General features: G+C 49.3%; 2 protein-coding genes across 2 annotated transcripts in view; one reads left to right on the top strand and one right to left on the bottom strand.

Annotated features, from left to right (window-relative positions):
• LOC140388201 (FYVE, RhoGEF and PH domain-containing protein 5-like) overlaps positions 1-17,227 on the top strand; it is a 1,404,405-nt gene that overhangs the window by 331,610 nt on the left and 1,055,568 nt on the right. The gene's annotated exons all lie outside the window — the stretch shown is intronic.
• LOC140388202 (FYVE, RhoGEF and PH domain-containing protein 5-like) overlaps positions 1-17,227 on the bottom strand; it is a 107,020-nt gene that overhangs the window by 25,242 nt on the left and 64,551 nt on the right. Inside the window, exon 5 of the mRNA XM_072471983.1 lies at positions 17,060-17,211. Within this exon, the coding sequence (XP_072328084.1) occupies positions 17,060-17,211 (152 nt within the window). The remainder of the gene's footprint in view (positions 1-17,059; positions 17,212-17,227) is intronic.

Here is a 17,227-nt window from a genome sequence, read left to right as displayed (position 1 = left end):
CATCTTGACAAATACATGAATAGGATGGGAATAGAGGGATACAGACCCAGGAAGTGTAGAAGATTGTAGTTTAGTCGGGCAGCATGGTCGGCACGGGCTTGGAGGGCCAAAGGCCCTGTTCCTGTGCTGTACATTTCTTTTTTCTTTGTTCTTTGTTTGTTCCATTGCCTTCATTGCCATTTTCTCTATCTGAATGCTCTTTTAAAATTTGGAATGAGGGGTATTAAGGCGATCCTGTAAACATGGGTATCGTGTTCACTATTTTCCTGAATACAAACACCGGACAGTTTCTCGCAACAAAAATCTATCAGTTTTACCTTATAGCCCTGTTAGTTACGCATGCATTAACACGCTTCCGAATTACGAGGATTGATCAGAACTGCTTGAACACTTGTGGTTTTTTTGTTCCCAATTGGATTCTTAATTCAAATTTTGGGTTCTCCTGGAGTGGTTAGGCCACTTCTAAGTCGGGTCCCGGCGGAGTAGCCAGTAAATGTTGCTAACTTTGGTTGGCTCTTAATTTGTTGCCCGTTGTGTCTTTACTTAATTTGCTCTGTTTCTATAACCTTTGCTCTGGAGTCGCCAGGTATCTTTATGATACCACCACGAGGTTCAAGTTCAAGTACTGATCAATAACTCGACACACCAATTAGTAAGATTCAAATCAAAACACATTTATTATACACAGTCAATCACTACTCATGCATAAAACTCTACTTACTAGACTATCTCTATCACTAAAAGGCCTATACTTAGCTTCGGAACTGGCCCACCAGTCTGCAGGATTCAAAAGCTGGTATGGACTGGTAGCTAGGAGCACCTATCTCGTAGCGAGCGTTGACTGGAGACTTACTTGGTTGTTGCGGCAGCTAGGCAGTTCACTGTCAAGGGTTGGTTCGCGCTGCTGAGTGACCCTTTATACTTTATAGTCCCCAGATCCTTCGCGCCGTTCGGGGTGGGCCCCGTATCTGGTTCCAAGTGATTGGACTACGTTCCGGTCACTTGGATCGATTTCTCCAATACTGGAGTTGTTCCCTGATCGCTGAGCGGTCCCCGAGTGTCGTTGGCCTTCCTTTGTCTTGGCTCCTGCTGGCGCCGAGGAGTCTGGCTTGGCCTTATTCACCTTTCATGTTTCAATTGTTCCCGGGGATCGCTCATTAGTATGCAGATGGCTGTGAGTTTCAGTGCTGTCTGGGCTTCTGCAAGTTCTAATACACAGGAGACTTTGCACTTGCTGGTTTTTCCTGGCTTGGCTGAATTTCCCTGCATTCTTTGCGGATCTCCATTTTAAGTCGGGAAGTGGCCAACCCAGGTGGCTACACAACAAATGATAATAGTTGCCATGGTCATGTTGACCAAGATAAGAAGAACAAGGGGGAACCATAGGAACACGCAACCCAGGTGGAGGGGGGGGGGGGGGTGGGGAGAGAACGGGCTGGAGAGACATAAAAGAGAGAACGCGGGAGGGAGGGGGCAAACCTCCTGCCCCCCACCACCCCCTAGCCACAGGGGAAACATGGCCAAAGCCAATTGGGGAAGAAAAGAAAGAAGGGGGGGGAAGAAAAGAAAGAAGGGGGGGAATGGGGAGAGGAAAGGGAGAAACACTCACCCCCAGACCAACCAGGGGGGGGGGCACAAGGGGGGTGGGTGGGAGAGGGGCAGGCTGGGTGGGGCGGAGCGGGGGGATGGACGGACCGCATGCCAAGTCGGATGCCAGCAGACTGTATATAGGAAAACTCAAGGGAAGGAAAAGATAAACCTTTCTGTATTGTACAGTAATTGAACACGACCAGCAATGTACATAATTGTTTATAATTCTTGAAAATACCAATAAAAAGATTTCAGAAAAATATGTTGACCAAGCTTAATTTTTAATTCCAGGTTTTAATTCCAGCAACTATGATGGAGGGATGAACACTTGTCCCCAGAGCATTCACCCAGCCGACAGGATTAATACCCAGTGAAATCATCACAATGCCACCATCTCCCACAACTGGCAACAGCAGGGGCGGGAAATTCTATCCATCCACACACTGCTGTAAATACGAAGCATAATGGCCTCAGAGGCGGAGAAAATTCACCAGGACAGTGTAGAGGGAGCTTTACACTGTATCTAATCCTGTGCTGCTGTACCTGCCCTGGGAGTGTTTGATGAGGACAGTGTAGAGGGAGCTTTACTCTATATCTAACCCCTTGCTGTATTTGCCTTGGGAGTGTTTGATGGGGACAGTGTAGAGGGAGCTTTACTCTATATCTAACCCAGTGCTGTACCTGTCCTGGGAGTGTTTGAAGGCGACAGTGCAGAGGGAGCTTTTCTCTGTATCTATCCCAGTGCTGTACCTGCCCTGGGAGTGTTTGATGAGACAGTGTAGAGGGAGCTTTACTCTGTATCTAACCCTGTGTTGTACATGCCCTGGGAGTGTTTGATGGGACAGTGTAGAGGGAGCTTTACTCTGTATCTCATCCTGCCCTGTACATGCCCTGGGAGTGTTTGATGGGATAGTGTAGAGGGAACTATACTCGTATCTAACCCCGTGTTGTACCTGTCCTGGGAGAATTTGATGTGGACAGTGCAGAGGGAACTTTCTTCTATATCTAATCCCAGGCTGTACCTGTCCTGCAAAAGATTGATGGAGACAGTGTAGAGAGATCTTTACTTAGTACCTAACCCCATGCTGTACCTGTCCTAAACTGTTAGATGGGACATTGTAGAGGGAGCTTTTCTCTGTATCTAACTCCGTGCTGTACCTGTCCTCTGAGTGCTTGATGGAGACAGTGTAGAGGGGGTTTTACTCTGTTTGTAACTCCATACTGTACCTGTCCTGGGAGTGTTTGATGGGGACAGTGTGGAGGGGTTTTACTCTGTATCTAATCACAAACTATACCTGTCCTAGGTGTTTGATGGGACAGTGTAGAGAGAGCTTTACTCTGTATCTAACCCTGTGCTGTACCTGTCCTGGGAGTGTCTGATGTGGACAGTGTAGAGTGAGCTTTACTCTGTATGTTTTAGAACATAGAACTGTACAGCACAGTACAGGACCTTCGGCCTACGATGTTGTGCCGAACTAGTCTGAAACTAAGATCAAATCAACCTATTCCCAATCATTCTAGTGCACTCCATATGCCTATCCAATAACTGCTTGAAAGTTCCTAAAGTGTCCGACTCCACTACCATAGCTGGGAGTGCGTTCCACGCCCCAACCATTCTGAGTAAAGAACTTATCTCTGACATCCCTCCTATATCTTCCACCATGAGCCTTATAGTTATGCCCCCTTGTAACAGCTACATCCATCCGAGGAAAAAGTCGCTGAACGTCCACTCTGTCTATCCCTCTCATCATCTTATACACATCAGTTAAGTCACCTCTCATCCTCCTTCGCTCCAATGAGAAAAGCCCTAGCTCCCTCAACCTTTCCTCACAAGACCTACCCTCCAGTCCAGGCAGCATCCTGGTAAATCTCCTTTGCACCCTTTCCAATGCTTCCACATCCTTCCTATAATGAGGTGACCAGAACTGCACACAATACTCCAAATGTGGTCGAACCAAGGTCTTGTACAGTTGCAGCATAACCTCACGGCTCTGAAACTCAATCCCCTGTTAATAAATGCTAACACACGATAGGCTTTCTTCACGGCTCTATCCACTTGGGTAGCAACTTTCAGAGATCTATGGACATGAACTCCGAGATCTCTCTGCTCCTCCACATTCTTCAGAACCCTGCCGTTAACCCTGTAATCCGTATTCAAATTTGTCCTACCAAAATGAATCACCTCACACTTATCAGGGTTAAACTCCATCTGCCACTTTTCAGCCCATCTGCATCCTATCAATGTCTCTTTGCAGCCTACAATAGCCCTCCACATTATTCACTACTCCACCAATCTTGATGTCATCAGCAGATTTACTGACCCAACCTTCAACTGCATCACCCAAGTCATTGATAAAATTCGCAAATAGCAGAACATAGAACATAGAACATAGAAAATACAGCACAGAACAGGCCCTTCGGCCCACGATGTTGTGCCGAACCTTTGTCCCAGATTAATCATAGATTATCATTGAATCTACAGTGCAGAAGGAGGCCATTCGGCCCCCTGAGTCTGCACCAGCTCTTGGAAAGAGCACCCTACCCAAACTCAACACCTCCACCCAACACCAAGGGCAATTTGGACATTAAGGGCAATTTATCATTGGCCAATTCACCTAACCCGCACATCTTTGGACTGTGGGAGGAAACCGGAGCACCCGGAGGAAACCCACGCAGACACGGGGAGGACGTGCAGACTCCACACAGACAATGACCCAAGCCGAAATCGAACCTGGGACCATGGATCTGTGAAGCAATTGTGCTATCCACAATGCTACCGTGCTGCCCTTAAGAACAAATAAATCTACACTATATAATTTTCCCGTAATCCATGTACCTATCCAACAGCTGCTTGAAGGTCACTAATGTTTCTGACTCAACTACTTCCACAGGCAGTGCATTCCATGCCCCCACTACTCTCTGGGTAAAGAACCTACCTCTGATATCCCTCCTATATCTTCCACCTTTCACCTTAAATTTATGTCCCCTTGTAATGGTGTGTTCCACCTGGGGAAAAAGTCTCTGACTGTCTACTCTATCTATTCCCCTGATCATCTTATAAACCTCTATCAAGTCGCCCCTCATCCTTCTCCGCTCTAATGAGAAAAGGCCTAGCACCCTCAACCTTTCCTCGTAAGACCTACTCTCCATTCCAGGCAACATCCTGGTAAATCTTCTTTGCACCTTTTCCAGAGCTTCCACATCCTTCCTAAAATGAGGCGACCAGAACTGTACACAGTACTCCAAATGTGGCCTTACCAAAGTTTTGTACAGCTGCATCATCACCTCACGGCTCTTAAATTCAATCCCTCTGTTAATGAACGCGAGCACACCATAGGCCTTCTTCACAGCTCTATCCACTTGAGTGGCAACTTTCAAAGATGTATGAACATAGACCCCAAGGTCTCTCTGCTCCTCCACAATGCCAAGAACTCTACCGTTAACCCTGTATTCCGCATTCATATTTGTCCTTCCAAAATGGACAACCTCACACTTTTCAGGGTTAAACTCCATCTGCCACTTCTCAGCCCAGCTCTGCATCCTATCTATGTCTCTTTGCAGCCGACAACAGCCCTCCTTACTATCCACAACTCCACCAATCTTCGTATCGTCTGCAAATTTACTGACCCACCCTTCAACTCCCTCATCCAAGTCATTAATGAAAATCACAAACAGCAGAGGACCCAGAACTGATCCCTGCGGTACGCCACTGGTAACTGGGATCCAGGCTGAATATTTGCCATCCACCACCACTCTCTGACTTCTATCGGTTAGCCAGTTCGTTATCCAACTGGCCAAATTTCCCACTATCCCATGCCTCCTTACTTTCTTCATAAGCCTACCATGGGGAACTTTATCAAATGCCTTACTAAAATCCATGTACACTACATCCACTGCTTTACCTTCATCCACATGCTTGGTCACCTCCTCAAAGAATTCAATAAGATTTGTAAGGCAAGACCTACCCCTCACAAATCCGTGCTGACTATCCCTAATCAAGCAGTGTCTTTCCAGATGCTCAGAAATCCTATCCTTCAGTACCCTTTCCATTACTTTGCCTACCACCGAAGTAAGACTAACTGGCCTGTAATTCCCAGGGTTATCCCTAGTTCCTTTTTTGAACAGGGGCACGACATTCGCCACTCTCCAATCCCCTGGTACCACCCCTGTTGACAGTGAGGACGAAAAGATAATTGCCAACGGCTCTGCAATTTCATCTCTTGCTTCCCATAGAATCCTTGGATATAACCCGTCAGGCCCGGGGGACTTGTCTATCCTCAAGTTTTTCAAAATGCCCAACACATCTTCCTTCCTAACAAGTATTTCCTCGAGCTTACCAATCTGTTTCACACTGTCCTCTCCAACAATATCGCCCCTCTCATTTGTAAATACAGAAGAAAAGTACTCGTTCAAGACCTCTCCTATCTCTTCAGACTCAATACACAATCTCCCGCTACTGTCCTTGATCGGACCTACCCTCGCTCTAGTCATTCTCATATTTCTCACATATGTGTAAAAGGCCTTGGGGTTTTCTTTGATCCTACCCGTCAAAGATTGTTCATGCCATCTCTTAGCTCTCCTAATCCCTTTCTTCAGTTCCCTCCTGGCTATCTTGTATCCCTCCAATGCCCTGTCTGAACCTTGTTTCCTCAGCCTTACATAAGTCACCTTTTTCCTCTTAACAAGACATTCAACCTCTCTTGTCAACCATGGTTCCCTCACTCGACCATCTCTTCCCTGCCTGACAGGGACATACATATCAAGGACACGTAGCACCTGTTCCTTGAACAAGTTCCACATTTCACTTGTGTCCTTCCCTGCCAGCCTATGTTCCCAACTTATGCACTTCAATTCTTGTCTGACAACATCGTATTTACCCTTCCCCCAACTGTAAACCTTGCCCTGTTGCACGTACCTATCCCTCTCCATTACTAAAGTGAAAGTCACAGAATTGTGGTCACTATCTCCAAAATGCTCCCCCACTAACAAATCTATCACTTGCCCTGGTTCATTACCCAGTACTAAATCCAATATTGCCCCTCCTCTGGTTGGACAATCTACATACTGTGTTAGAAAAGCTTCCTGGACACACTGCACAAACACCACCCCATCCAAACTATTTGATCTAAAGAGTTTCCACTCAATATTTGGGAAGTTAAAGTCGCCCATGACTACCACCCTATGACTTCTGCACCTTTCCAAAATCTGTTTCCCAATCTGTTCCTCCACATCTCTGCTACTATTGGGGGGCCTATAGAAAACTCCTAACAAGGTGACTGCTCCTTTCCTATTTCTGACTTCAACCCATACTACCTCAATAGGGTGATACTCCTCGAACTGCCTTTCTGCAGCTGTTATACTATCTCTAATTAATAATGCCACCCCCCCACCTCTTTTACCACCCTCCCTAATCTTATTGAAACATCTATAACCAGGGACCTCCAACAACCATTTCTGCCCCTCTTCTATCCAAGTTTCCGTGATGGCCACCACATCGTAGTCCCAAGTACCGATCCATGCCTTAAGTTCACCCACCTTATTCCTGATGCTTCTTGCGTTGAAGTATACACACTTCAACCCATCTCCGTGCCTGCAAATACTCTCCTTTGTCAGTGTTCCCTTCCCCACTGCCTCATTACATGCTTTGGCGTCCTGAATATCGGCTACCTTAGTTGCTGGACTACAAATCCGGTTCCCATTCCCCTGCCAAATTAGTTTAAACCCTCCCGAAGAGTACTAGCAAACCTCCCTCCCAGGATATTGGTGCCCCTCTGGTTCAGATGCAACCCGTCCTGCTTGTACAGGTCCCACCTTCCCCAGAATGCGCTCCAATTATCCAAATACCTGAAGCCCTCCCTCCTACACCATTCCTGCAGCCACGTGTTCAACTGCACTCTCTCCCTATTCCTAGCCTCGCTATCACGTGGCACCGGCAACAAACCAGAGATGACAACTCTGTCTGTCCTGACTTTCAACTTCCAGCCTAACTCCCTAAACTTGTTTATTACCTCCACACCCCTTTTCCTACCTATGTCGTTGGTACCAATGTGCACCATGACTTCTGGCTGCTCCCCCTCCCCCTTAAGGATCCTGAAGACACGATCCGAGACATCCCTGGCCCTGGCACCCGGGAGGCAACATACCTTCCGGGAGTCTCGCTCGCGACCACAGAATCTCCTATCTATTCCCCTAACCATTGAATCTCCTACAACTATTGCTTTTCTATTCTCCCCCCTTCCCTTCTGAGCCCCAGAGCCAGACTCAGTGCCAGAGACCTGGCCGCTAGGGCCTTCCCCCGGTAGGTCATCCCCCCCAACAGCATCCAAAACGGTATACTTGTTTTGAAGGGGAACGGCCACGAGGGATCCCTGCACTGTCTGCCTGTTTGTTTTTTTCCCCCTGACTGTAACCCAGCTATTCTTGTCCTGTACCTTGGGTGTGGTTACCTCCCTGTAACTCTTCTCAATCACCCCCTCTGCCTCCCGGATGATCCGAAGTTCATCCAGCTTCAGCTCCAGTTACCTAACACGGTCTTTGAGGAGCTGAAGTTGGGTGCACTTCCCGCAGGTATAGTCAGTGGGGACACCGGTGGTATCCCTCACCACCCACATCCTACAGGAGGAGCATGTAACTGGCCTAGCCTCCATCCCCTCTTACCTTAAAGAATATAGCTGCTGTGTGGACTAACTAGATCTCCGCCCTCCGACTCTGCTCCCAGTCAGCTACACTTCCTGTAAACACCTGGCTCTCTTTGCACTCTTTGCGGAAATGTCGGAAACAAAATGAAAGGAGCACCTTACTCCCTCCTCACCTAACTCCCTCGGTCACCAAACTCTCACTATCGCACTCAAAAAGCACCAAATTCAGCACTCCCTCGGTCACCAAACTCTCACTATCGCACTCAAAAAGCACCAAATTCAGCACTCCCTCGGTCACCAAACTCTCACTATCGCACTCAAAAAGCACCAAATTCAGCACTCAGTGCAAACAAAGTCTGCACTGTAGGGGATCACTTTCATACTGTGAATCTAGCCTCTGAAAAACTGGCCTAATCCAATTAACTAATTAACAAGCTCCAGCTGCAAGTGCCTAGAAGTAGAAGCCTGTTTAAAGCTGATTGAAAATTCACCTTCTTCTAAACCAAACAGCAACTTTTAAGTTAATTAACTAAATAAAAGAAAGACTAAACTTTAGATAAAAATGAAGCCTTATACTCCCTCGGTCACCAAACTCTCACTATCGCACTCAAAAAGCACCAAATTCAGCACTCAGTGCAAACCCAGCACTGATCCCTGTGGAACACCGTTGGTGACTGGGTTCCAGGATGAAAATTTACCATCTACTACCACCCTCTGTCTTCTATGTGATGCCAGTTACTGATCCAATCAGCCAAATTTCCCTCTATGCCATGCCTCCTTACTTTCTGCATGAGCCGACCATGGGGCACCTTATCAAACGCCTTACTAAAATCCATGTATACAACATCAACTGCTCTACCTTCATCTATGTACTTCGTTACCTCCTCAAAGAATACAATCAAACTTGTGAGGCAAGACTTACCCCTCACAAATCCGTGCTGACTATCTTGGATTAAGCTGTATCTTTCCAAATGATCTTAAATCCTATCCCTCAGGACCCTTTCCAATAATTTACCTATGACCGAAGTGAGACTAACCAGCCTACAATTCCCAGGGTTATACCTATTCCCTTTCTTGAACAAGGAGACAACATTCGCCTCTCTCCAGTCTTCTGGCACTATTCCTGCAGACAGTGAGGACATAAAGACCAAAGCCAAAGGCTCTGCAATCTCATCCCTCGCCTTCCAAAGAATCCTAGGATATATCCCATCAGGCCCAGGGGACTTACCTATCCTCAGGCTTCTCAAAATTTCTAACACATCTTCCTTCCGAATATGGAAAGGGATGGAAAGGGATAAGTATACACCGCAGGGCAAGAGTTATAGCTGGGGGAAGGGCAATTATGATGCCATTAGACGTGACTTGGGGGGGATATGGTGGAGAAGTAGGCTGCAAGTGTTGGGCACACTGGATAAGTGGGGCTTGTTCAAGGATCAGCTACTGCGTGTTCTCGATAAGTATGTACCGGTCAGGCAGGGAGGAAGGCGTCGAGCGAGGGAACCGTGGTTTACCAAGGAAGTGGAATCTCTTGTTAAGAGGAAGAAGGAGGCCTATGTGAAGATGAGGTCTGAAGTTTCAGTTGGGGCGATGGATAGTTACAAGGTAGCGAGGAAGGATCTAAAGAGAGAGCTAAGACGAGCAAGGAGGGGACATGAGAAGTATTTGGCAGGAAGGATCAAGGAAAACCCTAAAGCTTTCTATAGGTATGTAAGGAATAAGCGAATGACTAGGGAAAGAGTAGGACCAGTCAAGGACAGGGATGGGAAATTGTGTGTGGAGTCTGAAGAGATAGGCGAGATACTAAATGAATATTTTTCGTCAGTATTCACTCAGGAAAAAGATAATGTTGTCGAGGAGAATGCTGAGCCCCAGGCTAATAGAATAGATGGCATTGAGGTACGTAGGGAAGAGGTGTTGGCAATTCTGGACAGGCTTAAAATAGATAAGTCCCCGGGACCTGATGGGATTTATCCTAGGATTCTCTGGGAGGCCAGGGAAGACATTGCTGGACCTTTGGCTTTGATTTTTATGTCATCATTGGCTACAGGAATAGTGCCAGAGGACTGGAGGACAGCAAATGTGGTCCCTTTGTTCAAAAAGGGGAGCAGAGACAACCCCGGCAACTATAGACCGGTGAGCCTCACGTCTGTAGTGGGTAAAGTCTTGGAGGGGATTATAAGAGACAAGATTTATAATCATCTGGATAGGAATAATATGATCAGGAATAGTCAGCATGGCTTTATGAAGGGTAGGTCATGCCTCACAAACCTTATTGAGTTCTTGGAGAAGGTGACTGAACAGGTAGATGAGGGTAGAGCAGTTGATGTGGTGTATATGGATTTCAGCAAAGCGTTTGATATTGCGGTAGGCTATTGCAGAAAATACGGAGGCTGGGGATTGAGGGTGATTTAGAGATGTGGGTCAGAAATTGGCTAGCTGAAAGAAGTCAGAGGGTGGTGGTTGATGGGAAATGTTCAGAATGGAGTACAGTCATAAGTGGAGTACCACAAGGATCTGTTCTGGGGCCGTTGCTGTTTGTAATTTTTATCAATGACCTAGAGGAAGGCGCAGAAGGGTGGGTGAGTAAATTTGCAGACGATACTAAAGTCGGTGGTGTTGTCGATAGTGTGGAAGGATGTAGCAGGTTACAGAGGGACATAGATAAGCTGCAGAGCTGGGCTGAGAGGTGGCAAATGGAGTTTAATGTAGAGAAGTGTGAGGTGATTCACTTTGGAAGGGATAACAGGAATGCGGAATATTTGGCTAATGGTAAAGTTCTTGAAAGTGTGGATGAGCAGAGGGATCTAGGTGTCCATGTACATAGATCCCTGAAAGTTGCCACCCAGGTTGATAGGGTTGTGAAGAAGGCCTATGGAGTGTTGGCCTTTATTGGTAGAGGGATTGAGTTCCGGAGTCGGGAGGTCATGTTGCAGCTGTACAGAACTCTGGTACGGCCGCATTTGGAGTATTGCGTACAGTTCTGGTCACCGCATTATAGGAAGGACGTGGAGGCTTTGGAGCGGGTGCAGAGGAGATTTACCAGGATGTTGCCTGGTATGGAGGGAAAATCTTATGAGGAAAGGCTGATGGACTTGAGGTTGTTTTCGTTGGAGAGAAGAAGGTTAAGAGGAGACTTAATAGAGGCATACAAAATGATCAGGGGGTTGGATAGGGTGGACAGTGAGAGCCTTCTCCCGCGGATGGAAATGGCTGGCACGAGGGGACATAACTTTAAACTGAGGGGTAATAGATATAGGACAGAGGTCAGAGGTAGGTTCTTTACGCAAAGAGTAGTGAGGCCGTGGAATGCCCTACCTGCTACAGTAGTGAACTCGCCAACATTGAGGGCATTTAAAAGTTTATTGGATAAACATATGGATGATAATAGCATAGTGTAGGTTAGATGGCTTTTGTTTTGGTGCAACATCGTGGGCCGAAGGGCCTGTACTGCGCTGTATTGTTCTATCTTCTATCTATCTACCTCCTCCAGCCTACCAGCCTGTATTGCACTATCCTCCTCAACAACATGGCCCCTCTCCTTTGTGAACACTGAAGAAAAGTATTCATTTAGGGCCTCGCCTATATCTTCAGACTACATGCACACGTTCCCACTACTGTCCTTGACCGGCCCTAATTTCACCTTGGTCATTCTTTTATTCCTCACATAAGTGTAAAAAGCCTTGGGGTTTTCCTTGATCATACCCGCCAAGGACTTCTCATGTCCCCTCCTAGCTCTCCTAAGCCCTTTCTTGAGCTCCTTCCTAGCTACCTTGTATCCCTCAAGTGCCCTAACTGAACCTTGTTTTCTCATCCTTACATAAGCCCCCTTCTTCCTCTTGACAAGACAATCAATCTCTTTTGTAAACCATGGTTCCCTCGCTCGACCATTTCCTCCCTGCCTGACAGGGACATACATATCAAGGGCACGCAGTATTTGCTCCTTGAACAAGCTCCACATCTCAATTGTGCCTATCCCTGACAGTTCTTGCTTCCATATTATGCTCCCCAATTCTTGCCTAATCGCATCGCAATTATCCTTCCCCAGTTATAAACCTTGCCCTGCCGTATGTTCCTATCCCTCTCCATAGCTATCACCAAATTGAAAGTCACCGAATTGTGGTCACAATTTCCAAAGTGCTCTCCCACAACCAAATCTAATACTTGGCCCGGTTCATTACCCAGTACCAAATCCAATGTGGCCCTGCCTCTTGTCGGTCTATCCACATATTGTGTGAGGAAACCCTCCTGCACACACTGGATAAAAACAGCCCCATCCAAACTGTTTGAATTATAGTGGTTCCAATCAATATTTGGAAAGTTAAAGTCACCTATGACAACTGCACTGTGACTACCGCACCTATCCAAAATCTGCATTGCAATCTTTTCCTCCACATCTCTGCTATTGTTTGGGGGCCTATAGAAAACTCCTAACAAAGTGACTGCTCCTTTCCTATTTCTAACTTCAGCCCACACTAGCTCAGTAGACAGATCCTCCTCAAACTGCCTTTCTGCAGCCATTATACTATCCTTGATTAACAATGCAACTCCTCCACCTCTTTTACCACCTTCCCTAATCTTACTGAACCATTTAAACCCCGGAACCTCCAACAAACATTCCTGCCACTGTTCTATCCACGTCTCCGTAATGTCCATAACATCGTAGGCCCAGGTACCAATCCATGCTTCAACCTCACCAACCTTATTCTTGATGCTCCTCGCATTGAAGTAGACACACTTCAAACCACCTTCATGCCTGCAGGTCCACTCTTGTGACCTTGGTACCTTCCTCAGTACTGCACTACCCTCAACTTCCTGAACTCCAGCAATGCTATCTCTTGGACTACAAATCAGTTTCCCATCCCCCTGCCAAATTAGTTTAAACCCCCCGAAGAGCTGCAGCAAATTTCCCTCCCAGGATATTGGTGTCCCTCTCGTTCAGGTGTAACCCGTCCTGTTTGTACAGGTCCCACCTTCCCCAGAATGTGTTCCAATTATCCAAGTAACCCTCCCTCCTACATCATCCCTGTAGCCACGCGTTTAACCGCACTCTCTCCCTGTTCCTCACCTCGCTAGCACGTGGCATCGGCAACAAACCAGAGATGACAACACGGTCTGTCCTGGCTCTCAGCTTCCACCCTAGCTCCCCAAATTCCTGTTTTACATCCCTGTCCCTTTTCCTACCTATGTCGTTGGTACCGAAGTGTACCACGACTTGTGGCTGCTCCCCCTTAAGGATCCTGAAAACACGATCAGAGACGTCATGGACCTTGGCACCCGAGAGGCAACACACCAACCGTGAGCATCTATCGTTGCCACAGAACCGCCTATCTGTACCTCTAACTATAGAGTCTCCAATAACTAATGCTCTCCTGCTCTCCCCCCTTCCCTTCAGAGCCACAGGGACAGACTCAGTGCCAGGGACCTGGTAACCGTGGCTTACCTCTGGTAGGTCCCCCCCGCCACCCCCAACGGTATCCAAAACGTATCCTGTTATTGAGGGGGACCAACCGCAGGGGATCCCTGCACTGACTGCTTCTTCCCCCTCCTTTTAAATGTCACCCAGCTACCTTCACTCTTAGGAGTAACTACATCCCTGTAGCTTCTATCTATAACCGACTCTGCCTCCGGAATGATCCTCAGTTCATCCAGCTCCAGTTCCCTAACACGGTATTGGAGGAGCTGGAGATGGGTGCACTTCCCGCAGGTGAACTCAGCAGGGCCACTGACGGTGCCCCTCACCTCGAACATCCTGCAGGAGGAACACTGCACTGCCCTCTCTGCCATCCCTTCCATTTATCCACTTGACAATCACAGAGAAAAAAAAGCTTACCTGATTGTCACACTCCCCGCAGGTTAGAGGTGGTGGAAGGGTGGAGAGAGGAAAAGGAAAGAAAAGCTTACCTCACCGACTCACCACACAGTCTTTTTTTTTGGTTAGGGGAGGAGGATGGGTGGGAGACACTACCTGTGTAGTGTCTCGGATTTAGCCACTGCCTGAAATATATTAATTCTAGAAACTCACCAGACAGCAGCTTTCCACAATTCACTCCCCGCAACAGCCAATCAGTGTCGCCGCTCTGTCGCCCTCTGCAGGATACTTGCCTCAATTTGTCCCCGCAGTCTATCCTCACTGAGAGCTCCTTCTAGTCGCAGTGACTGCACCTGAGGCAAATCACTCCCCCCAACATCCAATCAGTGTCGCCACTCTGCCGCCCCCATGCTATACCTGAACTAGGGTTGTTTGATGGGGACAGTGTAGAGGGAGAGTTATTCTGTATCTAACGCCGTGCTGCTCCCGTCATGGGAAGGTTTGATGGGGACAGTGTGGAGAGAATTTTACTCTGAATCTAAGTCTATGCTGAGCCTACCCTGGGGGTGTTTGAAGGGGACAGTGCAGAGGGAGCTTTACTCTGTATCTAACCCTGTGCTATACCTGTTCTGTGAGCATTTGATGGGAACAGTGTAGAGGGAGATTTGCTTTCGTCTAACCCTGTACTGTACCTGTCCTGGGAGTGTGTGATGGGGACAGTGTAGAGGGATCTTTACTGTGCATCTAGTCCTGTGCTGTACTTGTCCTGAGTGTTTGATGAAGACAGTGTAGAGGGAGATTTGTTTTTGTCTAACCGGGTAATGCAGCAGATGCGTAATGGGGGATGCCCAGAGTGTCAAGGGATGGGTTTTGTGTGTGTGCGGGGGAGGGGGGGGGGCAACTCATAAAATTTACAGTGCAGAAGGAGGCCATTCAGCCCATCGAGTCTGCACCGGCTCTTGGAAAGAGGTCCCTACCCAAGGTCAACACCTCCACCCTATCCCCATAACCTAGGGGCAATTTTGGACACTAAGGGCAATTTAGCATGGCCAATCCACCTAACCTGCACATCTTTGGACTGTGGGAGGAAACCGGAGCGCCCGGAGGAAACCCACGCACGCACACACGGGGAGGATGTGCAGACTCCGCACAGACAGTGACCCAAGCCGGAATCAAACCTGGGACCCTGGAGCTGTGAAGCAATTGTGCTAATCACTATGCTACCGTGCTGCCCTCTGTTAGTAGTACAAACTCCTTCATGAAACAAATCGTTCCCATTCATTTTTGGCTTCATTTATTGACCCGACAACACGATGGAGAACACATCATAGTCACCGATATGCTCCACAGTCCAAGTCCTCACCACTGCTGACCCCTCACATTCCACTGAACACTCCCCGACCCCTCACTACCACTGACCCTGAAACTCTGTTGGTAGACCAACAGCTCACATCGTAATGCATAAACTCAGCTCAAAGTTATCTTCAAACTAATAGAGGCATATTCTGTGTGACGGGGGAGGGGCAGTGTGACGGGGACGGGGGAGGGGCCGTGTGACAGGGAGGGGCCGTGTGACAGGGGAGGGGCTGTGTGACAGCGGAGGGGCCGTGTGACAGGGGAGGGGCCGTTGACAGGGGAGGGGCCATGTGACGGGGAGGGGCCGTGTGACGGGGAGGGGCTGTGTGACGGGGAGGGGCCGTGTGAGGGGCGTGCCGTGTGACGGGGAGGGGCCGTGTGAGGGGCGTGCCGTGTGACGGGGAGGGACTGTGTGGCGGGGAGGGACTGTGTGACGGGGAGTGGCTGTGTGAGGCGGAGTAGCTGTGTGACGGGAGGGACTGTGTGACGGGGAGGGACTGTGTGGCGGGGAATGGCTGTGTGACGGGGAGTGGCTGTGTGAGGCGGAGTGGCTGTGTGACGGGGAGGGACTGTGTGACGGGGAGGGACTGTGTGGCGGGGAGGGACTGTGTGACGGGGAGGGACTGTGTGGCGGGGAATGGCTGTGTGACGGGGAGTGGCTGTGTGACGGGGAGGGGCCGTGTGACGGGGAGTGGCTGTGTGAGGGGGAGGGTCTGTGTCTCGGGGAGGTGCTGTGTGACGGGGAGTGGCTGTGTGAGAGGGAGGGGCCGTGTGACGGGGAGGGGCCATGTGAGGGGAGGGGCCGTGTGAGGGGCGTGCCGTGTGAGGGACGTGCCGTGTGACGGGGAGGGACTGTGTGAGGGGGAGGGGCTGTGTCTCGGGGAGTGGCTGTGTGACGGGGAGGGTCTGTGTGATGGGCGGGCTCTGCGACCACAGACGGGCTGTGTGACGGGGAGGGGCTGTGTGAGGGGCGGGCTGTGTCTCGGGGAGGTGCTGTGTGACGGGGAGGGGCTGTGTGATGGGCGGGCTCTGCGACCACAGACGGGCTGTGTGACGGGGTGGGGCTGTGTGAGGGGCGGGCTGTGTCTCGGGGAGTGGCTGTGTGACGGGGAGGGTCTGTGTGAGAGGCGGGCTGTGTCTCGGGGAGTGGCTGTGTGACGGGGAGGGGCTGTGTCCCGGGGAGTGGCTGTGTGACGGGGATGGTCTGTGTGATGGGCGGGCTCTGCAACCACAGACGGGCTGTGTGACGGGGAGGGGCTGTGTGAGGGGCGGGCTGGGTGACGGTGAGGGGCTGTGTGACGGTGAGGGGCTGTGTGACGGGGGGGGGGGGGGGGCCGGGCCGGGCCGGGCCGGGCCGGGTGATGGGGAGGGGCTGAGTGATAGGGGAGGGGCCGCGACAGGGAAGGGCCGTGTGACGGGGCGGGGCCGTGTGACCAGAGGACGGGGTCTCTGTGACTGCGGGGAAAGGTCTGTGTGACTGGGGGTAAGGGTCTGCATGACCGGGGAGGGAGCGTGTGATGTGGCGTTTGTTCGTGAACCTCACTGATGTCTGGCAATCAGCTTTCCACAAAATGCAAGATCTTTTCTTCAAACAGATCAACAGTTTTTTGAGCCACTGTGTGGTTTCCAGTCAACATTGAGAATGTACACGGAATTATTGTTGTACCATTGGGTGATGCTCTGCTCCAGTTCCCTCAATATTTCCTGGTGAAGCTCGTACAGCTCGCTGACCTCACACAGGATTCGAGTGACTCCTTCCTGTTCCATCACCGGACAAGTTTCACCCCCTACAACACACGCAACAGCTTCCCTGAAATCCTGTAGGAAGAACAAT

This window comes from Scyliorhinus torazame, chromosome 13, assembly GCF_047496885.1.
Source record: "Scyliorhinus torazame isolate Kashiwa2021f chromosome 13, sScyTor2.1, whole genome shotgun sequence".
Classification (NCBI taxonomy): Eukaryota; Metazoa; Chordata; class Chondrichthyes; order Carcharhiniformes; family Scyliorhinidae; genus Scyliorhinus; species Scyliorhinus torazame.
The sequence above is the reverse complement of the archived record's forward strand: the minus strand, read 5'-3'. Positions and strand labels throughout refer to the sequence as shown.